General features: G+C 48.0%; 2 protein-coding genes across 2 annotated transcripts in view; both read right to left on the bottom strand.

The window, feature by feature from the left end:
- Positions 1-2,922: 2,922 nt before the first annotated feature.
- Positions 2,923-14,314, bottom strand: LOC139534753 (acidic leucine-rich nuclear phosphoprotein 32 family member D-like). The gene is made up of 7 exons (XM_071334174.1): positions 14,109-14,314; positions 12,778-12,927; positions 12,227-12,349; positions 11,884-12,070; positions 11,420-11,511; positions 7,021-7,075; positions 2,923-5,734 (listed from the first exon to the last, which is right to left on the bottom strand). Exons 1-7 carry the CDS (start codon positions 14,160-14,162, stop codon positions 5,631-5,633), a joined length of 765 nt encoding a protein of 254 aa, XP_071190275.1. The 5' UTR covers positions 14,163-14,314; the 3' UTR covers positions 2,923-5,630.
- Positions 14,315-15,036: 722 nt separating this feature from the next.
- Positions 15,037-24,606, bottom strand: part of LOC139534752 (endophilin-A1-like) — a 30,466-nt gene continuing 20,896 nt past the window's right edge. The window contains exons 8-10 of the mRNA XM_071334173.1: positions 24,373-24,476; positions 23,799-24,067; positions 15,037-23,268 (exon numbers count right to left, since the gene is read on the bottom strand). Coding sequence (XP_071190274.1) covers positions 23,072-23,268; positions 23,799-24,067; positions 24,373-24,476 — 570 coding nt within the window. The 3' untranslated portion in view covers positions 15,037-23,071. The remainder of the gene's footprint in view (positions 23,269-23,798; positions 24,068-24,372; positions 24,477-24,606) is intronic.

The following is a 24,606-nucleotide window of genomic DNA, read 5'->3' as shown; positions in this document are numbered from 1 at the left end:
TAGATAACAACAAGTAGCAGCAGTGTAAAAACAAAGGGTGGGGGGGTTCAATGTAAATAGTCCGGGAGGCCATTTCATGAATTGTTCAGCAGTCTTATGGCTTTGGGGTAGAAGCCGTTAAGGAGTCTTTTGGTCTTTGACTTGGTGCTCCGGTACCGCTTGTCATGAGGTAGCAGATAGAACAGCTTGACTTGGGTGACTGGAGTCTTTGACATTTTTTTGGGCCTTCCTCTGACACCGCCTAGTTTATAAGTCCTGGATGGCTGGATGCTTGGCCCCAATGATGTACTGGGCCGTACGCACTACCCTCTGTAGCACCTTAGTCAGATGCCGAGCAGTTGCCATACCAGGCGGTGATGCATCCGGTCAGGATGCTCTCGAAGGTGCAGCTGTAGAACTTTTTGAGGATCTGGGGACCCATGCCAAATCTTTCCAGTCTCCTGAGGGGGAAAGGATGTTGCCGTGCCCTTTTCACGACTGTCTTGGTGTGTTTGGACACCAAGGAACTTGAAACTCTCAACCCTCTCCACTATAGCCCTGTTGGATGTTAATAGGGACCTGTTTGGCCCTCATTATCCTGTAGTCCACGATCAGCTCCGTTGTCTTGAGAGGTTGTTCTCGTCGTTGTCGGTGATCAGGCCTACCACTGTTGTGTAGTCAGCAAACTTAATGGTGTTGTCGTGCTTGGCCATGCAGTCGTGGGTGAACAGGGAGTACAGGAGGGAACTAAGCATGCACACCTGAGGGCCCCAGTGTTGAGGATCAGCGTGGCAGATGTGTTGTTGCCTACCCTTACCACGCCTGTTAGGAAGTCCAGGATCCAGTTGCAGAGGGAGGTGTTTAGTCCCAGGGTCCTTAGCTTAGTGATGAGATTAGTGGGCACTATGGTGTTGAACGTTGAGCTGTAGTCAATGAACAGCATTCTCACATAGGGAAAGGGCAGTGTGGAGTGCGATTGAGACTGCGTCATCTGTGGATCTGTTGGGGCGGTATGCGAATTGGAGTGGGTCTAGGGTTTCTGGGATGATGTTGATGTGAGCCATGACCAGCCTTTCAAAGCACTTCATGGTTACTGACGTGAGTGCTACGGGTCGGTAGCTATTTAGGCAGGTTACCGTCGCTTTCTTGGGCACAGGGACTATGGTGGTCTGCTTGTAACATGTAGGTATTACAGACTCGGTTAGGGAGAGGTTGAAAATGTCAGTTTAGATACTTGCCAGTTGGTCTGTGCATGCTTTGAATACACGTCCTGGTAATCCGTCTGGCCCCGCGGCTTTGTGAATGTTGTTTAAAGTTCTTGCTCACAATGGCTACGGAGAGCGTGATCACAGTGGTCCAGAACAGCTGGTGCTCTCATGCATGCTTCAGTGTTGCTTCCCTCAAAGCACACATAGAAGTAATTTAGCTCGTCTGGTAGGCTCGCGTCACTGGGCAGCTCGCGGCTGTGTTTCCCTTTGTAGTCCGTAATAGTTTGCAAGCCCTGCCACATCCAACGAGTGTCAGAGCCGGTGTAGTAGGATTCAATCTTAGTCCTGTAATCCATGGCTTCTGGTTGGGATATGTACGAACGGTCACTGTGGGGACGACGTCATCGATGCACTTATTGATGAAGCCGGTGACTGAGGTGGTATACTCCTCAATATCATTGGATGAATCCCGGAACATATTCCAGTCTGTGCTACATAACAGTCCTGTAGTTTAGCATCTGCGTCATCTGACCACTTCCATATTGAGCGAGTCACTGGTACTTCCTGCTTTAGTTTTTGCTTGTAAGCAGGAATCAGGAGGATATAATTATGATCATATTTGCCAAATGGAGGGTGAGGGAGAGCTTTGTATGCGTCTCTGTGTGTGGAGTAAAGGTGGTCCAGAGTTTTTTCCCTCTGGTTGCACATGTGACATGCTGGTAGAAATGTGGTAACTCATTTAAGTTTGCCTGCATTAAATTCCCCAGCCACTAGGAGCACCGATTCTGGATGAGCATTTTCTTGTTTGCTTATGGAGAGCAATACCTCGAGACTTCTTTAAAATTAGACATCGTGCACCAGCTGTTATTGACAAATAGACACACCACCGCCCGTCGACTTAACAGACGTAGCTGCTGTCTTGCACATCCTCGGAATACCCAGCCAGCTCTATATGTATCACCGAGACGTGGCTGAAGGACGACACGGATAATAAGATACTGTTTTTAATGTCCCGTTGGTAGGATAGTCTTAAATCGTAGATCATCAAGTTTATTATCCAATGACTGCACATTGGCCAAAGTCGGACTCATTTAAGAAAAGGCACTTTGGAACGCTGTTGCAACTAAGGACGGACGATTTTTACGCGCTTCAGCACTCTGTCCCGCTGTGTGGTCTACCACTTCGCTGCTGAGCCGTTGTTGCTCCTAGACTTTTACACTTCACAATAACAGCACTTACAGTTGACCGGGGCAGCTCTATTAGGGCAGAAATGTGTACTTACTGACTTGTTGGAAAGGTGGCATCCTATGACAGTGTCCCGTTAAAAGTCACCGAGGTCTTCAGTAAGGCCATTCTACTGCCAATGTTTGTCTATGGAGATTGCATGGCTGCTTGATTTTATACACCTGTCAGCAACGGTTGTGGCTGAAATAGCGTAATGCACTAATTTGAAGGGGTGTCCACATACTTTTGTATATATAGTGTATACCTGGAACAGCTGGGGGTCTTGAGATGTTTAACAACCAGTTTTAATGTCTGTTCCCCCCCCCCCTCCAACTGGTTCTGGGCGAGAAACAAAAGTACAAGACCCTGCCAACACAGAAAATAGTTCTGTACTCTATAAAACATCAGCAAAAATTTAGTTAGTTCATGGCAAAGCGGTTAGTTAGAATGTCGGTAGACAACGATATAAAAACACACAAAACAAATTGAAAGGACATACAAGAGCAAGGAGGAAAATGTTAAGATTTTATTTACAAAGTAAATTTTTGTACATTTTGTCTTAACTTACAGAAAGTAAAAACACAGCCACAACTAGGAGGCTTGCATCCCCAGTGGTACCCTACGTAGTGCACTACTTTGACCAGGGCCCATAGAGTAGTGCACTACGTAGGGGATAGGGTGTGTCTTCTAGCTCCGGTCCAACCCAAAACACAAGGGAGGGAGGAGACAGACAGCAACAACAAACAAAAAAATTAAGAAAAAACAACAAAGTCTTCTGAAAAAATATTTTAAAAGCTCTGGTTATGTACTACATGGCCCCTTATTCCCTATATAGTGCACTAAAGAGACCTACACGGGCCCTAACCAAAAGTAGTGCGTGCACAAAATAGCCAATAGGGTGCCATTTGGTACACAGGCACTGTTGGGGGGGAGTTGTTCCCCTTGTTTGGGAAAAGTGGGTGGTTGGTTGTCCGGGCGATGAGGTCGTTAACAGACGAGAGCTCTGAAGGAGTTGATGACATCACGGAACCGCCAGGCGGTGATATCATTGATGATGTCACAGAGAGCCCCTCCCACCACCTGGTGATGTCACGGAATGCTGCGCGGTGAGGACAACAGGACAACTCAAAGGGGGCGTGTGTGTGTGTCCACGTCATCAGAATGGGACACTATTCCCTATATATAGTGCACTACTGTTGACCAGGGCCCACAGGGCTTTTCTGATGAGTTCAGGGCTTTGGGCCCTGGTCAAAAGTAGTGCACTATATAGGGACTAGGGTACTATTCGGGACATCCTAGGTTGGCTGGAGGGATTTGGGGGAAAGGGCAGAGACAGGCAAGTAGGGGGGAGGGGGCAACAGAAGGCAAAGAGGGGTATCTGAGATACTGAGGTGACGGGGGAGGAATTGTGACCGAATCAACGCAATTATTAGCCACTTTCAGTAAAACATACCGAAACAAAAACAAAACTAGGCCTATATGCAAATAGACCGTTGCCATATATGGCTCTGTGACATTTACCTTGGACTGTGTTTACAGCGGAGGTTGAGTCGACGGCTTGTTTTGGGATTAAAGAAAGCTACAGGAATCCACGTGTGAACACATTGTTCATATCCTTTGCTAGTTAGTTATTAGCCCTGTTTGTCTTAAAGGGACAGTGTTGTATTTTGAGACGGGCTTGAATAAGCTCAGTAACCAATAGGCAGATGCTAGCATTATTTGTCTGATTCTCTGTAATATTGGTATGGGAATAACGATGGATTTTATTTTGTAAAATAGTTTCTTGCCTCAAACATGACATTTTCAGTCCCCTCCTGTTTTTATCCACTAAAGTCTCATGGAATGTAGATCTACATTGAACACCACACGTTGGCTGCTACTGTCTGAATGACAGAACAGCTATTTCCATGTTAAAATGTTATGGGATGCCTTTTCCCCCTTGTTTTTGATGGTAGGCCACTCTGGTAGACCTACATTATGATCAAATAGATTTGTAACTGTTGCCAAGTAGGCTACAGCGGCTAACTTAAAGCCTCAGTGTTCACAGTAAACACACCATGGAAGTTGAACAGAATTTTCACAAAGTTCAAGTTTTCAATCAGCAAAAAAATTAAGAGAACATTAGTGGATACGTATCAGAGATATTGAGGGGGTGAAGGGGAGGTAGAGGTATTGAGGGGAGGTATCAGAGATACTGAGGGATGGAGGGGAGGTATTGAGGGGGTGAAGGGGAGGTAGAGGTATTGAGGGGGTAAAGGGGAGGTATTGAGGGGTGAAGGGGAGGTATCAGAGATACTGAGGGGTGGAGGGGAGGTAGAGGTATTGAGGGGGTAAAGGGGAGGTATCAGAGATATTGAGGGGTGAAGGGGAGGTATCAGAGGTATTGAGGGATGGAGGGGAGGTAGAGGTATTGAGGGATGGAGGGGAGGTAGAGGTATTGAGGGATGGAGGGGAGGTATCAGAGATACTGAGGGGTGGAGGGGAGGTAGAGGTATTGAGGGATGGAGGGGAGGTAGAGGTATTGAGGGATGGAGGGGAGGTAGAGGTATTGAGGGGGTGAAGGGGAGGTAGAGGTATTGAGGGGGTAAAGGGGAGGTATCAGAGGTATTGAGGGGGTAAAGGGGAGGTATCAGAGATACTGAGGGGGGAGGTAGAGGTATTGAGGGATGGAGGGGAGGTATCAGAGGTATTGAGGGGGTAAAGGGGAGGTATCAGCGATACTGAGGGATGGAGGGGAGGTAGAGGTATTGAGGGATGGAGGGGAGGTATCAGCGATACTGAGGGATGGAGGGGAGGTATCAGAGATACTGAGGGATGGAGGGGAGGTATCAGAGGTATTGAGGGGGTAAAGGGGAGGTATCAGCGATACTGAGGGATGGAGGGGAGGTAGAGGTATTGAGGGATGGAGGGGAGGTATCAGCGATACTGAGGGATGGAGGGGAGGTATCAGAGATACTGAGGGATGGAGGGGAGGTAGAGGTATTGAGGGATGGAGGGGAGGTAGAGGTATTGAGGGATGGAGGGGAGGTAGAGGTATTGAGGGATGGAGGGGAGGTAGAGGTATTGAGGGATGGAGGGGAGGTAGAGGTATTGAGGGATGGAGGGGAGGTAGAGGTATTGAGGGATGGAGGGGAGGTAGAGGTATTGAGGGATGGAGGGGAGGTAGAGGTATTGAGGGATGGAGGGGAGGTAGAGGTATTGAGGGATGGAGGGGAGGTATCAGACATTGAGGGGTGGTGGGGGGGACACGGAATCTTCATCATCGTCATCATCCTCAGGATCCCTCTTCCTCTTCTCTCCTTTCGCTGGAGAGTCATCCTCATCTAGAGAAGAAAGAGAAGACGACATTTAGACACGGGCACCAAACAGAAGAACGTGATGTCTGTGTCCCTAAAGACCTTATGTAGTGCACTACTTAGACCAGGGGATCACAGCCTTTAAAACACTAGACCAGAATAGAGCCACACTAGACCAGAATAGAGCCACACTAGACCGGAATAGAGCCACACTAGACCAGAATAGAGCTACACTAGACCAGAATAGAGCTACACTAGACCAGAATAGAGCCACACTAGACCAGAATAGAGCCACACTAGACCAGAATAGAGCCACACTAGACCAGAATAGAGCCACACTAGACCAGAATAGAGCCACACTAGACCAGAATAGAGCCACACTAGACCAGAATAGAGCCACACTAGACCAGAATAGAGCTACACTAGACCAGAATAGAGCTACACTAGACCAGAATAGAGCCACACTAGACCAGAATAGAGCCACACTAGACCAGAATAGAGCCACACTAGACCAGAATAGAGCCACACTAGACCAGAATAGAGCCACACTAGACCAGAATAGAGCCACACTAGACCAGAATAGAGCCACACTAGACCAGAATAGAGCCACACTAGACCAGAATAGAGCTACACTAGACCAGAATAGAGCCACACTAGACCAGAATAGAGCCACACTAGACCAGAATAGAGCCACACTAGACCAGAATAGAGCCACACTAGACCAGAATAGAGCCACACTAGACCAGAATAGAGCCACACTAGACCAGAATAGAGCCACACTAGACCAGAATAGAGCCACACTAGACCAGAATAGAGCCACACTAGACCAGAATAGAGCTACACTAGACCAGAATAGAGCTACACTAGACCAGAATAGAGCTACACTAGACCAGAATAGAGCCACACTAGACCAGAATAGAGCTACACTAGACCAGAATAGAGCCACACTAGACCAGAATAGAGCTACACTAGACCAGAATAGAGCCACACTAGACCAGAATAGAGCCACACTAGACCAGAATAGAGCTACACTAGACCAGAATAGAGCTACACTAGACCAGAATAGAGCTACACTAGACCAGAATAGAGCTACACTAGACCAGAATAGAGCCACACTAGACCAGAATAGAGCTACACTAGACCAGAATAGAGCCACACTAGACCAGAATAGAGCTACACTAGACCAGAATAGAGCTACACTAGACCAGAATAGAGCCACACTAGACCAGAATAGAGCTACACTAGACCAGAATAGAGCTACACCAGACCTAAATAGACCAACACTAGACCTGTGATTGGATAACGCTACTAACCATCATCTTCGTCGTCGTCATCATCATCATCGATATCTCCGTTCACCTCCCCATCCTAGAGAGAGAAACAGTTAGTACAACGAACACCCGTCCGCAGTGTCGTTTCAGGGTTAAGCTAGCGCCCGCAGTGTCGTTTCAGGGTCAAGCTAGCGTCCGCAGTGTCGTTTCAGGGTCAAGCTAGCGCCCGCAGTGTCGTTTCAGGGTCAAGCTAGCGTCCGCAGTGTCGTTTCAGGGTCAAGCTAGCGTCCGCAGTGTCGTTTCAGGGTCAAGCTAGCGTCCGCAGTGTCGTTTAAGACTTAAGCTAGCGTCCGCAGTGTCGTTTCAGCGTCAAGCTAGCGCCCGCAGTGTCGTTTCAGGGTTAAGCTAGCGCCCGCAGTGTCGTTTCAGGGTTAAGCTAGCGTCCGCAGTGTCGTTTCAGGGTCAAGCTAGCGTCCGCAGTGTCGTTTCAGGGTCAAGCTAGCGTCCGCAGTGTCGTTTAAGACTTAAGCTAGCGTCCGCAGTGTCGTTTCAGCGTCAAGCTAGCGCCCGCAGTGTCGTTTCAGGGTTAAGCTAGCGCCCGCAGTGTCGTTTCAGGGTTAAGCTAGCGCCCGCAGTGTCGTTTCAGGGTTAAGCTAGCGCCCGCAGTGTCGTTTCAGGGTTAAGCTAGCGCCCGCAGTGTCGTTTCAGGGTTAAGCTAGCGCCCGCAGTGTCGTTTCAGGGTCAAGCTAGCGCCCGCAGTGTCGTTTCAGGGTCAAGCTAGCGTCCGCAGTGTCGTTTCAGGGTCAAGCTAGCGTCCGCAGTGTCGTTTCAGGGTCAAGCTAGCGTCCGCAGTGTCGTTTAAGACTTAAGCTAGCGTCCGCAGTGTCGTTTCAGCGTCAAGCTAGCGCCCGCAGTGTCGTTTCAGGGTTAAGCTAGCGCCCGCAGTGTCGTTTCAGGGTTAAGCTAGCGCCCGCAGTGTCGTTTCAGGGTTAAGCTAGCGCCCGCAGTGTCGTTTCAGGGTTAAGCTAGCGCCCGCAGTGTCGTTTCAGGGTCAAGCTAGCGCCCGCAGTGTCGCTTCAGGGTCAAGCTAGCGTCCGCAGTGTCGTTTCAGGGTCAAGCTAGCGTCCGCAGTGTCGTTTCAGGGTCAAGCTAGCGTCCGCAGTGTCGTTTAAGACTTAAGCTAGTGTCCGCAGTGTCGTTTCAGCGTCAAGCTAGCGCCCGCAGTGTCGTTTCAGGGTTAAGCTAGCGCCCGCAGTGTCGTTTCAGGGTTAAGCTAGCGCCCGCAGTGTCGTTTCAGGGTTAAGCTAGCGCCCGCAGTGTCGTTTCAGGGTTAAGCTAGCGCCCGCAGTGTCGTTTCAGGGTCAAGCTAGCGCCCGCAGTGTCGTTTCAGGGTCAAGCTAGCGCCCGCAGTGTCGTTTCAGGGTCAAGCTAGCGCCCGCAGTGTCGTTTCAGGGTCAAGCTAGCGCCCGCAGTGTCGTTTCAGGGTCAAGCTAGCGCCCGCAGTGTCGTTTCAGGGTCAAGCTAGCGCCCGCAGTGTCGTTTCAGGGTCAAGCTAGCGCCCGCAGTGTCGTTTCAGGGTCAAGCTAGCGCCCGCAGTGTCGTTTCAGGGTCAAGCTAGCGTCCGCAGTGTCGTTTCAGGGTCAAGCTAGCGTCCGCAGTGTCGTTTCAGGGTCAAGCTAGCGTCCGCAGTGTCGTTTCAGGGTCAAGCTAGCGTCCGCAGTGTCGTTTAAGACTTAAGCTAGCGTCCGCAGTGTCGTTTCAGCGTCAAGCTAGCGTCCGCAGTGTCGTTTCAGCGTCAAGCTAGCGCCCGCAGTGTCGTTTCAGGGTTAAGCTAGCGCCCGCAGTGTCGTTTCAGGGTCAAGCTAGCGTCCGCAGTGTCGTTTAAGACTTAAGCTAGCGTCCGCAGTGTCGTTTCAGCGTCAAGCTAGCGTCCGCAGTGTCGTTTCAGCGTCAAGCTAGCGCCCGCAGTGTCGTTTCAGGGTTAAGCTAGCGCCCGCAGTGTCGTTTCAGGGTTAAGCTAGCGTCCGCAGTGTCGTTTCAGGGTTAAGCTAGCGCCCGCAGTGTCGTTTCAGGGTTAAGCTAGCGCCCGCAGTGTCGTTTCAGGGTTAAGCTAGCGCCCGCAGTGTCGTTTCAGGGTTAAGCTAGCGTCCGCAGTGTCGTTTCAGGGTCAAGCTAGCGCCCGCAGTGTCGTTTCAGGGTCAAGCTAGCGTCCGCAGTGTCGTTTCAGGGTCAAGCTAGCGTCCGCAGTGTCGTTTCAGGGTCAAGCTAGCGTCCGCAGTGTCGTTTAAGACTTAAGCTAGCGTCCGCAGTGTCGTTTCAGCGTCAAGCTAGCGCCCGCAGTGTCGTTTCAGGGTTAAGCTAGCGCCCGCAGTGTCGTTTCAGGGTTAAGCTAGCGTCCGCAGTGTCGTTTCAGGGTCAAGCTAGCGTCCGCAGTGTCGTTTCAGGGTCAAGCTAGCGTCCGCAGTGTCGTTTAAGACTTAAGCTAGCGTCCGCAGTGTCGTTTCAGCGTCAAGCTAGCGCCCGCAGTGTCGTTTCAGGGTTAAGCTAGCGCCCGCAGTGTCGTTTCAGGGTTAAGCTAGCGCCCGCAGTGTCGTTTCAGGGTTAAGCTAGCGCCCGCAGTGTCGTTTCAGGGTTAAGCTAGCGCCCGCAGTGTCGTTTCAGGGTTAAGCTAGCGCCCGCAGTGTCGTTTCAGGGTCAAGCTAGCGCCCGCAGTGTCGTTTCAGGGTCAAGCTAGCGTCCGCAGTGTCGTTTCAGGGTCAAGCTAGCGTCCGCAGTGTCGTTTCAGGGTCAAGCTAGCGTCCGCAGTGTCGTTTAAGACTTAAGCTAGCGTCCGCAGTGTCGTTTCAGCGTCAAGCTAGCGCCCGCAGTGTCGTTTCAGGGTTAAGCTAGCGCCCGCAGTGTCGTTTCAGGGTTAAGCTAGCGCCCGCAGTGTCGTTTCAGGGTTAAGCTAGCGCCCGCAGTGTCGTTTCAGGGTTAAGCTAGCGTCCGCAGTGTCGTTTAAGACTTAAGCTAGTGTCCGCAGTGTCGTTTCAGCGTCAAGCTAGCGCCCGCAGTGTCGTTTCAGGGTTAAGCTAGCGCCCGCAGTGTCGTTTCAGGGTTAAGCTAGCGCCCGCAGTGTCGTTTCAGGGTCAAGCTAGCGCCCGCAGTGTCGTTTCAGGGTCAAGCTAGCGCCCGCAGTGTCGTTTCAGGGTCAAGCTAGCGCCCGCAGTGTCGTTTCAGGGTCAAGCTAGCGCCCGCAGTGTCGTTTCAGGGTCAAGCTAGCGCCCGCAGTGTCGTTTCAGGGTCAAGCTAGCGCCCGCAGTGTCGTTTCAGGGTCAAGCTAGCGTCCGCAGTGTCGTTTCAGGGTCAAGCTAGCGCCCGCAGTGTCGTTTCAGGGTCAAGCTAGCGTCCGCAGTGTCGTTTCAGGGTCAAGCTAGCGTCCGCAGTGTCGTTTCAGGGTCAAGCTAGCGTCCGCAGTGTCGTTTCAGGGTCAAGCTAGCGTCCGCAGTGTCGTTTAAGACTTAAGCTAGCGTCCGCAGTGTCGTTTCAGCGTCAAGCTAGCGTCCGCAGTGTCGTTTCAGCGTCAAGCTAGCGCCCGCAGTGTCGTTTCAGGGTTAAGCTAGCGCCCGCAGTGTCGTTTCAGGGTTAAGCTAGCGCCCGCAGTGTCGTTTCAGGGTTAAGCTAGCGCCCGCAGTGTCGTTTCAGGGTTAAGCTAGCGCCCGCAGTGTCGTTTCAGGGTTAAGCTAGCGCCCGCAGTGTCGTTTCAGGGTTAAGCTAGCGCCCGCAGTGTCGTTTCAGGGTTAAGCTAGCGCCCGCAGTGTCGTTTCAGGGTTAAGCTAGCGCCCGCAGTGTCGTTTCAGGGTTAAGCTAGCGCCCGCAGTGTCGTTTCAGGGTTAAGCTAGCGCCCGCAGTGTCGTTTCAGGGTTAAGCTAGCGCCCGCAGTGTCGTTTCAGGGTTAAGCTAGCGCCCGCAGTGTCGTTTCAGGGTCAAGCTAGCGCCCGCAGTGTCGTTTCAGGGTTAAGCTAGCGCCCGCAGTGTCGTTTCAGGGTTAAGCTAGCGCCCGCAGTGTCGTTTCAGGGTTAAGCTAGCGCCCGCAGTGTCGTTTCAGGGTTAAGCTAGCGCCCGCAGTGTCGTTTCAGGGTTAAGCTAGCGCCCGCAGTGTCGTTTCAGGGTTAAGCTAGCGCCCGCAGTGTCGTTTCAGGGTTACGCTAACGTTAGCACGCTAACGTTAGCGCGCTAACTTGTTGATGCTTTGCGAAACGATATGGCGTTTATATAAGAAACTCTAGGTGTCAGCAGAGGCTGTATTTAGAGTCAGGCCTACTTTTAGAATATTGTTAAAGTCCTCGGCATTCTGTTACCCCTGACTGTTTTTCAGGGGGTGCGGTCGGTCTTTAACCAGTTCCGGAGGGCTGCACTGAAAATTATACAAAAATTGCCACCTCCATGGGCAGGATCTTACCTCTTCACTCTCCGCACTGTCGTCATCTTCCTCTGCAATGACCTCTTCATCATCATCCTCCTCCTCATCAAAGTCCTCCTCAGACTCTCCCTCTTTTTCACAGGACAGACCAGAGACAACATTAGACCCACTATCCTCCCCCTGTGTTCTACAGGACAGACCAGAGACAACATCAGCTCAGTCAAGTACCATTTCAATTAGTTGGATATGTCTGAAACGGACCCCTAGATAGGGTACTACTTTTGACCAGGGCATTCACCATCTTCATAAAGAGTAATAATCAAACAGATCCATTCATCTGCCGAGCCAGATTCAAGTGACCGTGTCCATTCATCTGCTTTTCCCGACACAAATTACAGATTTTTTTGGGCTATTATATGGTGTCCCTTGATGTTCTGCTCATTTGTCAACCCCGGAAATGGCTATTTCTAATCGGATTTAAGTTCCACTTCAGCAAGTTTTACCTTCATCGTCGTCGTCGTCGACCCCGTCTCCCTCGCCGTCCGAGTCGGAGGCCTCGCAGTCTTCGATATCGTAGCCATCCAGGTACGTGAGCTGTGGGAGGAGCTTGAAGATGCTCTCTCTGTAGTCTCCCAGGTTGGTGACCTCACAGTTAAAGAGGTCCAGAGACTTCAATACGGGAAGTTTTTTCTAAAATGGCGGAGAGATTATGACAGTTATTCACAAACTACAACTGACGTATTCACAGTTACAAGACATATGAAGAGCGGAAACGGTCTCATTTCAAGTTATAACCAATCGGACTCCCAGCTATTAGTCTTATAGAACAGCCACAGTCTTATTCACCAGTGGTTCCAGTGTGCTGATGTCCTTGAACTTGTTCCCAGAGAGGTTGAGGTGTGTGAGGTTGACCAGCCTCTCAGCCAGCACCTCCAAACCACCAGATATCCTGTTGTCACTCAGCTCCAACTACAGAAGAAGAAATCAGGTCTGGGTGTCACTGAGTAGACGATACACCAATGCATTGGGGGCACAGTGAAATAACTATGCCCCCAATGCAATACTAAAGTCTAATAGATCCACGTGTGATTTTAGATGTCAAATTAACAACTTGAATTTTGTTTGATTTTATATAACCTTTATATACCTTCCAGCTGAGGGTAGGAAACACATTATTCAGCACCACATGGCACAACTTTCAGTTAAAAAATGAAATAACCTACTATTGTAGATTCATGCTGGGTTACTGTGATGCAACTTTATTTATAAAAAAAAACGGTACTAAGGCAGTGAGACCTAGTGTGCAGACTAGCTCCCTTTTTCCAGTTTGGGTATGGAGATGTAGTGCACTGTAAACAGGGTGCCATTTTGGGACACAAACCCCATTGTGGTTGTACCTTTTTTAATTTCCCCAATTTGGGTATGTTTGAGACGTTGATGAGGCCGACGTTGATGAGGCTCAACAGTTCCAGGTTCTCAAACTCCTCCGTTACGCCCTCCATCTTCCCCTCGTTGGACCGGCAGTTATCTAGGACCAACTCCTGAACCTGGGAGATAAACACAGGAAGAGAGAGAGAGAGAGGGGAGGAAGAGAGAGAGAGAGAGAGGGGAGGAAGAGAGAGAGAGAGAGGGGAGGAAGAGAGAGAGAGAGGAGGAAGAGAGAGAGAGAGGAGGAAGAGAGAGAGAGGGGAGGAAGAGAGAGAGAGGGGAGGAAGAGAGAGAGAGGGGGAGAAGAGAGAGAGAGAGAGAAGAGAGAGAGAGGGGGAGAAGAGAGAGAGGAGAAAGATAAAAAATTATATTGTTTCAGTAGTAACGCTAGTTATTTGGAATATTTTACCAGTATATTAAAAAGTTTGTGTGTTTCGAAGTTATTTTATTTGGCCTGTGAATCGTAGCCATGCTTAGAAACCGAACTGTTTGTAAACTCTGGACACGTGATGTAGCGTTATTTGACCAGCTAAAGTAGATACACGTTGTTAGCCAGCTACTATAGCCAACTAAATAACGATATTTAACCGGTTAAAGTGTCCTCAAACGGTTCATGTCTATGTACATTTAATATCATTTCAGTCGACGAATTTTTTAAATATTTGGTAGCTTTTAACCGGTGAAAAATGGTCTGATGATTCGCTGTCTTGGTAGCTAACTAGTTAGCCAGCATGCTAACTACGCGCCTTACACGTTGAGTTCTCAAATAATGGCTACCGCAGTCAAGTTCAGTGTGCTAACTACTATAGCTAGCTGATGTTAATTACGGCTTTTTCTTTGATACTAAGCCTGGTTGTTACAAAATATACATATGTATAAAATAAAAACTGCAGCAGATGGCTTGCAATATAGAAATACAACAAGTTTTTTTTTATTTGGGTAAAATATTTAGTTACTTAGCCATTTTGTTAGCCATTTTCCTGTTTACCTCACGGACCCGGTTTGTCTGGTTGTACAGTTAACGTTGGTGATTCAGCTAACTTAAGCTGGCGATTCCAAAACCAACGAATCAAATGCAGTTTGCTAGCTAGTTTACAATATACATATTTATCTCAAGAATTTTGATTCGGAGAAAACGTAAAGTGGTAAAGAATATACATTTCTAGTAGTAGGCTTGTTCTTATGAGAGGACCCCATGTGCTCGCCATGACTTCCACACACCGTAAACTTTGGTGTTACCTAGTTAGATAACTACAGGTAACGTTAGTCAGATCTAGCTAAATCATATAATGTTACTTACATCCGACGGCGTCCTATTTCTCAGTTCTAGGTGAATTCTCTTTTTCATGTCCATGTTCCCCCTCTTCTCTCTCGGATCTGGTTGGAAAGTGTTGGTTTCTACCGCCTGCTGTAGCTAACTATCGGAAGAGCGAAAGAGCAGCCTTTGGTTCAAATCAGAAAGTGGGTCAAATGCGAATAGCTTGGTTTTTGCGCTGAGTCTAAACCCCGGTGAAACGAAATACTCAACAGCGCCCCGTGTGGTTGCGTTCCCACACTGCAACCAAACATGCATGGCCTGTTGACGAAGTCCTGCTAGTGCAGCTTGTTGAGCTGAAAATAACCATTTACAATACTTGTGATGCATTTAAAATTAAAATAAATTACGACGGATAGACACGTGACTGTTTGTTTCTTGGGTATTTATGAGAGAATTTGACCGTTATTATTATTATTACTGTATTTAATGAATCGAACATAATTATCTAATTTCAAGTTCTTTGTTGCCGGCATTGTTGATGGACTATCAGTTGTTACCACACGGTAACGATGTTGCTATTTAATTTGCATGACTACGGACGCTTTCTCAGGCCTTAAATTACAAAGTACAATAATTCACCTACTATGGAACTGTCTGGAGTCGGAGCCGTAGAATTACGAATTTAGAACTATCTCCAGTTGTAAGGTATGAAACTGTGGTATGAAACCACTTGTCTTTTAATGTTTTACTGGGGTCCATTATTCTGATTTATTACTTTCACCAGCTCTGGTGTTCTATCCAGTTTCTTCACACCTTTTTCAAGTCTCTTGTTTTACCCCCGAAGTCCCATTCATTGTGCATCACTGTAGCCTGCTGTTGTTTATAGCTGCCGTCACTGTTTTAAAGCTGCCGTCTGTAAGTCAAACAACATATTGTGTGAGTTTAAGAAAGACACTAGAGCACCTGTCCATTTTTTTTTTGTGTCATAATGTTTATTTTAATAAGTCACATAATTATACTGTAGTCATCTCACAACAGACACATTCACAACATGGGACGGTGGTCCAACACAGGAAATGAACAGCAACATCACAGCAAGGTTCATATCCCGCCCCTCCCTCTATCCCACGATGACAGAACAGTTCTGTTTTCAGAGGAAAACACCCATCCAACAACAAACCAGGGTAACGTCCTATTTATTTATAAAAATGTAACCTTTATTTAACAGTTATTTAACGAGGCAAGTCAGTTAAGAACAAATTCTTATTTACAATGACGGCCTACCCCGGCGACACTGGGCCAATTCTGTGCCGCGCCAAGGGGACTCCCAAACACGGCCCGGATGTGTTACAGCCTGGATTCAAACCAGGGATTGTAGTGACACCTCTTGCACTGAGATGCAGTGCCTTAGACCGTTGTGCCACTCGGGAGCCCATTCCCTATATAGTGCACTACTATAAGGTGCCATTGCGTAAGCGACCCCTAAACCCTATTGGGGAGCTTCTCTTAGTGACCCCTAAACCCTATTGGGGAGCTTCTCGTAGTGATCCCACACCTTTCCTTCGCAGTAAAGAAACCACCCTATTTTGACTCCAGTCAACACCACTGAGGTAATAATACAATATCTACACTGTAGGTTCCAGCCAGGCGCTTAGTGATGATGTCACCACCACAGCAGCACCAATACTACATCACCAAAGCACAGTGAGACCACTGGAAAAAGCACAGAAAGAAAATATATACCAGTACTGCTTTAACAACCAATGTTTGGTGTTTATAGAGTACGTATGGTGTATATACAGTTTGTATGGTGTATATACAGTTTGTATGGTGTATATACAGTTTGTAGGGTGTATATACAGTTTGTAGGGTGTACGTACAGTAAGTATGATCTGCTAGTCATGAAACTATGCAGCCCACTCAATCAAGCTTCCAGAAAATTGGATCGGAAATGGCGCTCCACCAAACAGGAAGTCCGACTAGCTTGGAAAGACAGTACCGTGCAGTATCGAAGAGCCCTCACTGCTGCTCGATCATCCTATTTTTCCAACCTAATTGAGGAGAATAAGAACAATCCAAAATGTATTTTTGATACTGTCGCAAAGCTAACTAAAAAGCAGCATTCCCCAAGAGAGGATGGCTTTCACTTCAGCAGTGATACATTCATGAACTTTTTCAATGAAAAGATCATGATTATTAGAAAGCAAATTACGGACTCCACTTCGAATCTGTGTATTTCTCTAAAGCTGGTCGGACGGGGCCACAGTGTCCCCCGACCCAACCCCTGTCTCAGTCTCCAGTATCTATGATGCAATAGTCTATTGTGCCGGGGGCTATGGTCAGTCTGTTATACCTCGTGTAATTCAGTTTTATCTGGTGTCCTGTGGGAATTTAAGTATGCTCCCTCTAATTTTCTCTTTCTCCCTCTCTCCCTCCCCTACCGGAGGACCTGAGCCCTAGGATCATGCCTCAACACTACCTGGCCTGATGACTCCTGGCTGTCCCCAGTCCACCTGGTCGTGCTGCTGCTCCAGTTTCAACTGTTCTGCCTGCAGCTAGGGAACCCTGACCTGTTCACCGGACGTGCTTCCCTTGTCCCGTACCTGCTGTTTTGGACTCTCTCTCTCTACCACACCTGCTGTCTCAACCTATACATACTCAGATTATAATGCTCAGAGTTATCTGCGGTTCTGGGCCATTAGCTCAGATTATAACGCTCCTTCACCCAAATCCAGATAGCAGATGTTCTGAAAGAGCTGCAAAACCTGGATCCCCACCAATCAGCTGGGCTAGACAATCTGGACCCTCTCTTTCTAAAATTATCCGCAGAAATTGTTGCAACCCCTATTACTACCCTGTTCAACCTCTCTTTCGTATCGTCTGAGATCCCTAAAGATTGTAAAGCTGCCGCAGTCATCCCCCTCTTCAAAGGGCGAGACACTCTAGACCCAAACAGTTACAGACCGATATCCATCCTGCCCTGCATTTCGAATCCCACCGTACCTTCCCCCGCTATGCAATCTGGTTTCCGAACTGGTTATGGGTGCACTTCAGCCACGCTCAAGATCTTAAACAATATCATAACCGCCATCGATAAGAGACATTACTGTGAAGCCGTATTCATCGACCTGGCCAAGGCTTTCGACTCTGTCAATCACTGCATTCTTATCGGGAGACTCAACAGCCTTGGTTTCTCAAATGACTGCCTCGCCTGGTTCACCAACTCCTTCTCTGATAGAGTTCAGTGTGTCAAATGGGGTGCCACAGGGTTCAATTCTCAGGCCGACTCTTTTCTCTGTATACATCAATGATGTTGCTCTTGCTGCTGGTGATTCTCTGATCCACCTCTACGCAGACGACACCATTCTGTATACATCTGGCCATTCTTTGGACACTGTGTTAACAAGCCTCCAAAATGCCATACAACACTCCTTCCGTGGCCTCCAACTGCTCTTAAATGCTAGTAAAACTAAATGCATGCTATTCAACCGATCGCTGCCTGCACCTGCCCGCCCGTCCAGCATCACTACTCTGGACGGTTCTGACTTAGAATACTTGGACAACTACAAATACCTAGGTGTCTGGTTAGACTGTAAACTCTCCTTCCAGACTCACATTAAGCATCTCCAATCCAAAATTAAATCTAGAATCGGCTTCCTATTTCGTAACAAAGCCTCCTTCACTCATGCTGCCAAACATACCCTCGTTAAACTGATTATCCTACCGATCATTGACTTGCGATGTCATTTACAAAATAGCCTCCAACACTCAGCAAATTGGATGTAGTCTATCACAGTGCCATCTGTTTTGTCACCAAAGCCCCATATACTACCCACCACTGCGACCTGTATGCTCACGTTGGCTGGCCATCGCTACATATTCGTCGCCAAACCCACTGGCTCCAGGTCATCTATAGGTCTTTGCTAGGTAAAGCCCCGCCTTATCTCAGCTCACTGGTCACCATAGCAGCACCCACCCGTAGCACGCGCTCCAGCAGGTATATCTCACTGGTCATCCCCAAAGCCAACATCTCCTTTGGCCGCCTTTCCTTCCAGTTCTCTGCTGCCAATGACTGGAACGAATTGCAAAAATCACTGAAGCTGGAGTCTTACATCTCCCTCTCTAACTTTAAACATCAGCTGTCAGAGCAGCATACCGATCATTGCACCTGTACACAGCCCATCTGTAAATAGCCCACCCAACTACCTCATCCCCATATTGCTACTTATCTTCTTGCTCTTTTGCACCCCAGTATCTCTACTTGCACATTCATCTTCTGCACATCTATCACTCCAGTGTTAATGCTAAATTGTAATTATTTCGCAACTATGGCCTATTTATTGCCTTACCTCCCTAATCTTACCTCATTTGCACACACTGTACATAGACTTTTCCATTGTGTTATTGACTGTATGTTTTGTTTATGTGTAACTCTGTGTTGTTGTTTGTGTCACACTGCTTTGCTTTATCTTGGCCAGGTCGCAGTTGTAAATGAGAACTCGTTCTCAACTGACCTACATGGTTAAATAAAAGGTGAAATAAAAATAAAAATAAATAAAGTTATCTGTGGTTCTGGGCCATTATCTTTCAATGACAACATCGATAAACATCGTCAGTATGTAACAGTCAACAGCAGAGGAAGATGTGCCTACAATAGTGGAAAAAAAACAACAATACTTTATCATGTACAAGAAAACACACCACATACGTACTTTCAAATAACTTGAATATGGATAGTCTCTCAGCTCTTCAAAGGGTGTGCAAGTACAGTATATACGTCATTCAGTAATACATTTACAGCATATAGGAATGATCCAATACTCATCAATATTTATAAATACTAATAGCTGTTTTGTTTGTGGTAACACAGGCAATTATAATAATTAATTTACATAACGTTGATTAAAAATAAATACAATTCTTTCCATACGTTTTATAAAAGCGCTGTAGTGATCCCATTGCACCAGGCAGACAGGCAGACAGGCAGACAGGCAGACAGACAGACAGACAGACAGACAGGCAGACAGGCAACAGGCAGGCAGACAGCTGTATAAAGCCCAGCCTATCTCATTAGGAGCTTAACAGACTGGGTGTGCATTAAAATGGCATCCTATTCCCAATAGGGTTCTATTCAGGCTCCTCCAAACACTTCTTTATCACCCATATCGTGAACCTGAGCGAGAGCACAGGTCCAGCATTGGCATTGAGGGAATTGGTGGCTACATAGGTAATATCAGTGGCGGATTTAGGTATAGGCGACATGGGGCAGCCGTCCAGGGCGGCATCTTGCCGGGGGAGGCACCCCAAAAAATTGGAATGGTGACATTTGCGCGATCGGTATTCTATCGCTCATTAGCACGTCACGTCAATGACATCATGTCACCGTGTGGGACTGTGGGTCAATTAACCTTGTCGGAGTGGGCGCCCTGATTATAGTTTGTGAGCTAGGCAGGCCTGGGAAGGTCTCCCACTCAGAAGTACAAGATGGGGAGGGGGGCGGAGGTAGGTTGACCTCGGGTCTCCCACTCAGAAGTACGAGATGGGGAGGGGGGCGGAGGTAGGTTGACCTCGGGTCTCCCACTCAGAAGTACGAGATGGGGAGGGGGACGGAGGTAGGTTGACCTCAGGTCACCCCACTGGAAGCCCGAGGTAGGAGGAGCGAGGGAATCTATCAAATAGCGCATCTCTAACTTTGTACAGTACTAATGCAATTAGTTAAATCAGTCACACTACGAAATGCTACCAAATAAACCACAATTCATTTATAATACTGTGAATATATAGTTTCACAGACGTGTTGTTGCATTTTTCTCTGGTTTGTGCGAAATCTTTTAGAATAATATACAACCAGTCTGCACACCACCAAGGTGAATTGGTTTAGTCTTGACTCTTGGTTGACAGTGTTGGGGGATGGGTAATGTAGTCTTGACTCTTGGTTGACAGTAATGGGGGATGGGTAATGTAGTCTTGACTCTTGGTTGACAGTATTGGGGGATGGGTAATGTAGTCTTGACTCTTGGCTGACAGTGTTGGGGGAGGGGTAATGTATTGATGTTCGAGTGCCAAATCAATACAATTTTTTTGTATTTGTCTTTGTTGCTTCTTTTTGATATTTATGAGTCTTATTTTTGTATATATTTGTATATTTATTTAGTTTTAAATGTTGTGATTATTTATTTGTGGTGTTCCAAATGTCTTAATAAAATGACAGTTGGAGCAGAACGGGGCTTTATGAGGGGGGGGGTCACCGAAGTGGGGCTTCGCCCAGGGAGCCATACAAGCTAGAACCGCCACTGCGTAATAGGGTGCCATCTGAGACGCAGACCTGACCTTGTAAAACAGACAGGCCTGCTCTGTCTCGTCATACCTTGTACAAGAAGGGGACTTTTACTCTGAAACGGGGACTTTTACTCTGTAACGGTAGAATGCTGTATTGTTGAGATATCTGACTGTCAACTTGCTTCCCTCCATCTCAAGTCACGTTGTCTCTCGTCTCAACAGAGGACATGTCCAGTGGACGGCTGTCAGCCTACAGATCTAATCGGACACAGCCTAGTTACTCTCCTCCTGTCCCTCCAACTAAAAGTAGTGTACTATATAGGGAATAGAGTACCATTTGGGAAAGAGGGGATACCTTGGGAGTACGTAGTCAGTTGCACAACTGAATGCCTTCAACTGAAATGTGTCTTCTGCATTTAACCCATCTGGGGGGTTGCCGGGGGGCTGCCTTAATCCACGTCATCGGCGCATGGGGAAGCAGTTGTTGGCAGAACAGGGCAGAACGGCAGATTTGTCCACCTTGCCAGCTCTGGGATTTCGAAACAGCGACCTTTCAGTTACTGTCCCAACGCTCTTAAAACACTAGGCTTTGGGGTGGAGGGTCTGTGACGGCTACAACCACTGGGCTGTTTATTGACGTGTGACAGAGAAAACTGTTTAGTGACGTCTGACAGGTATAACATACATAATATAGGAAAGATCACAACAGAAGCCTATGTACATCTGTGACGTCATCTTCGTCCTCATCATCCTCACCACTATCGTCATCATGTCACAATTATTATACTATTCTCTTTTTAAACGTCAACACTAAACCTTAAATGTCCCAGCATGCAATACATTGGACCCGATTACAGTCTATACAACCAGAGATATAGTGGATAAAGATCCATCTATTGCAGTCTATACAACCAGCTCTCTACTCTGTTTCTACCAGTCTTTAGTTAGTTCAACCAGCTCTCTACTGTTTCTACCAGTCTTTAGTTAGTTCAACCAGCTCTCTACTGTTTCTACCAGTCTTTAGTTAGTTCAACCAGCTCTCTACTCTGTTTCTACCAGTCTTTAGTTAGTTCAACCAGCTCTCTACTCTGTTTCTACCAGTCTTTAGTTAGTTCAACCAGCTCTCTACTCTGTTTCTACCAGTCTTTAGTTAGTTCAACCAGCTCTCTACTGTTTCTACCAGTCTTTAGTTAGTTCAACCAGCTCTCTACTGTTTCTACCAGTCTTTAGTTAGTTCAACCAGCTCTCTACTGTTTCTACCAGTCTTTAGTTAGTTCAACCAGCTCTCTACTGTTTCTACCAGTCTTTAGTTAGTTCAACCAGCTCTCTACTCTGTTTCTACCAGTCTTTAGTTAGTTCAACCAGCTCTCTACTGTTTCTACCAGTCTTTAGTTAGTTCAACCAGCTCTCTACTGTTTCTACCAGTCTTTAGTTAGTTCAACCAGCTCTCTACTGTTTCTACCAGTCTTTAGTTAGTTCAACCAGCTCTCTACTGTTTCTACCAGTCTTTAGTTAGTTCAACCAGCTCACTACTGTTTCCACCAGTCCTTAGTTAGTTCAACCTACAGGAGGGTATCTCTCCAGGAACAGGGTTGGAGTTAAAACCTACAGGAGGGCATCTCTCCAGGAACAAGGTTGGAGTTAAAACCTACAGGAGGGTATCTCTCCAGGAACAGGGTTGGAGTTAAAACCTACAGGAGGGCATCTCTCCAGGAACAGGGTTGGAGTTAAAACCTACAGGAGGGTATCTCTACAGGAACAGGGTTGGGGTTAAAACCTACAGGAGGGCATCTCTCCAGGAACAAGGTTGGAGTTAAAACCTACAGGAGGATATCTCTCCAGGAACAGGGTTGGAGTTAAAACCTACAGGATGGTTTCTCTCCAGGAACAGGGTTGGAGTTAAAACCTACAGGGGGGTTTCTCTCCAGGAACAGGGTTGGAGTTAAAACCTACAGGAGGGTATCTCTCCAGGAACAGGGTTGGAGTTAAAACCTACAGGAGGATATCTCTCCAGGAACAGGGTTGGAGTTAAAACCTACAGGAGGGTCTCTCTCCAGGAACAGGGTTGGAGTTAAAACCTACAGGAGGGTGGTTCTCCAGGAACAGGGTTGGAGTTAAAACCCTACAGGAGGGTCTCTCTCCAGGAACAGGGTTGGAGTTAAAACCCTACAGGAGGGTCTCTCTCCAGGAACAGGGTTGGAGTTAAAACCCTACAGGAGGGTCTCTCTCCAGGAACAGGGTTGGAGTTAAAACCCTACAGGAGGGTCTCTCTCCAGGAACAGGGTTGGAGTTAAAAACCTACAGGAGGGTATCTCTCCAGGAACAGGGTTGGAGTTAAAACCTACAGGAGGGTTTCTCTCCAGGAGGGTTATGTGTTCGATGCCGTTCCATTTATTCTGTTCCAGCCATTATTATGAGCCGTCCTCCCCTCAGCAGCCTCCATTGGTATACACAGGACTCCATCTTTACACATATCCCCTTCGTAATACTGACATTCAACACTGCAAGCACACTGATCCCACTGAGGGGGATGAAGCAGACGATTCTTCATCTTTTATTACTCTCCTCCTCCTCTTCGTCTGTCAGCAGAATCCTGTAGTCTTTTGTTCCTCAAAGTTGTGAAAAGCGGCTGCACTCACATAAGCGAAGAAGAGAAGAAGGCGTGGCTTAGGCTAGGCAGAGGTGGGGGGGGGGGTGCGTGGATTGGTTGGGGGCGGGGGTACGGCCTAATGAGGAAGTGGAACCAGGATATCTACGTAGTTGATGGGGAAGAAACCTGATTTGCCGTTGATCATGCCCTCGTACCAGTTATCGTCGATCTGATTGGTTAGGGTGATGACGTCGCCCTCCTTGAATCCCATCTCGCCCTCGTTCTCCGGGTCAAAGTCATACAGCGCCCGGCAGCACGGCTGGTCCATAGGAACTGGGGGAGAGAGGGGGAGAGACGGGGAGAGAGACGGGGAGTCAGACAGACAGACAGACAGACAGACAGACAGACAGACAGACAGACAGACAGACAGACTAGTTTAAGTTTTCATACTGTAGTACAGGTTGGTCCTGTCATGTCTGTCTGTGTGTGTGTGTGTCTGTCTGTGTGTGTGTCTGTCTGTGTGTGTGTCTGTGTGTCTGTCTGTCTGTCTGTCTGTCTGTCTGTCTGTCTGTCTGTGTCTGTCTGTCTCTCTGTGTGTGTGTGTAACCGATGTGTATGTCTGTGTGTGTGTCTGTCTGTGTGTGTGTGTGTGTCTGTGTAACTCTGTGTTGTTGTTTGTGTCGCACTGCTTTGCTTTATCTTGGCCAGGTCAGAGTTGTAAATGAGAACTTGTTCTCAACTGGCCTACCTGGTTAAATAAAGGTGGAATAAATAAATAAAAGTGTGTCTGTGTGTTTGTGTATCTGTGTGTGTGTGTGTGTGTGTGTGTGTGTGTGTGTTTGTGTATCTGTGTGTGTTCTCACCAGGGGAGCGCCCAGGAGTGTGTGCGGGTCCTGGGGAGCGGGCGGGGCCTGGGGAGCGGGCGGGGCCTGGGGAGTGGGTGGGGCCTGGGGAGTGGGCAGGGCCCGGGGAGTGGGCGGGGCCTGGGGAGTGGGCGGGGCCTGGGGAGCGGGCGGGGCCTGGGGCGGTGTTGAGCCCCTCATTGTGGCTGTCGCTGGGGGGGAGCAGCTCCAGGACCATCCGGGGTTTAGGAACATACTCCTTCCTGGGTTTATCCTGTGCCTCCCGAATCCTGGAGACAACACAGAGGTCAGAGGTCAACACACAGGAAACGACACAACAATGTCCGTATAAAACACAGGGCAGGATTGAAGGTGTGTAGCGTGGCACTACAACTACACAACACCATGAAAGACATGCGCAGGTTTAACAATGAAGACGATCTCCACAGACCACAGAGGAAATGCCTTCCCAGCCCTAGTGTGTGTGTGTGTGTGTGTGTGTGTGTGTGTGTGTGTGTGTGTGTGTGTGTGTGTGTGTGTGTGTGTGTGTGTGTGTGTGTGTGTGTGTGTGTGTGTGTGTGTGTGTGTGACTGACCTCTCGTGCACCTTGCTGGAGAGCTGCTGTAGTATTTCTGTAGCTTGTCTGTGATACTCCACCTGGGCCTGGACCAATGCTGCTAGCTGACTCACCTGCTCAATCTACACACACACGCACGCGTGCGCGCGCACACACACACAGGGAAAAGTGTCTCCTTAAAGTTAAGTCTAAACCTATCAAATAGATCCAATGAGAGAAAGGGAGACAGAGAGAGAGAGAGAGAGAGAGAGA

The sequence above is a fragment of the Salvelinus alpinus genome, chromosome 11 (assembly GCF_045679555.1).
Source record: "Salvelinus alpinus chromosome 11, SLU_Salpinus.1, whole genome shotgun sequence".
In the NCBI taxonomy this organism is placed as follows: Eukaryota; Metazoa; Chordata; class Actinopteri; order Salmoniformes; family Salmonidae; genus Salvelinus; species Salvelinus alpinus.
The sequence above is the reverse complement of the archived record's forward strand: the minus strand, read 5'-3'. Positions and strand labels throughout refer to the sequence as shown.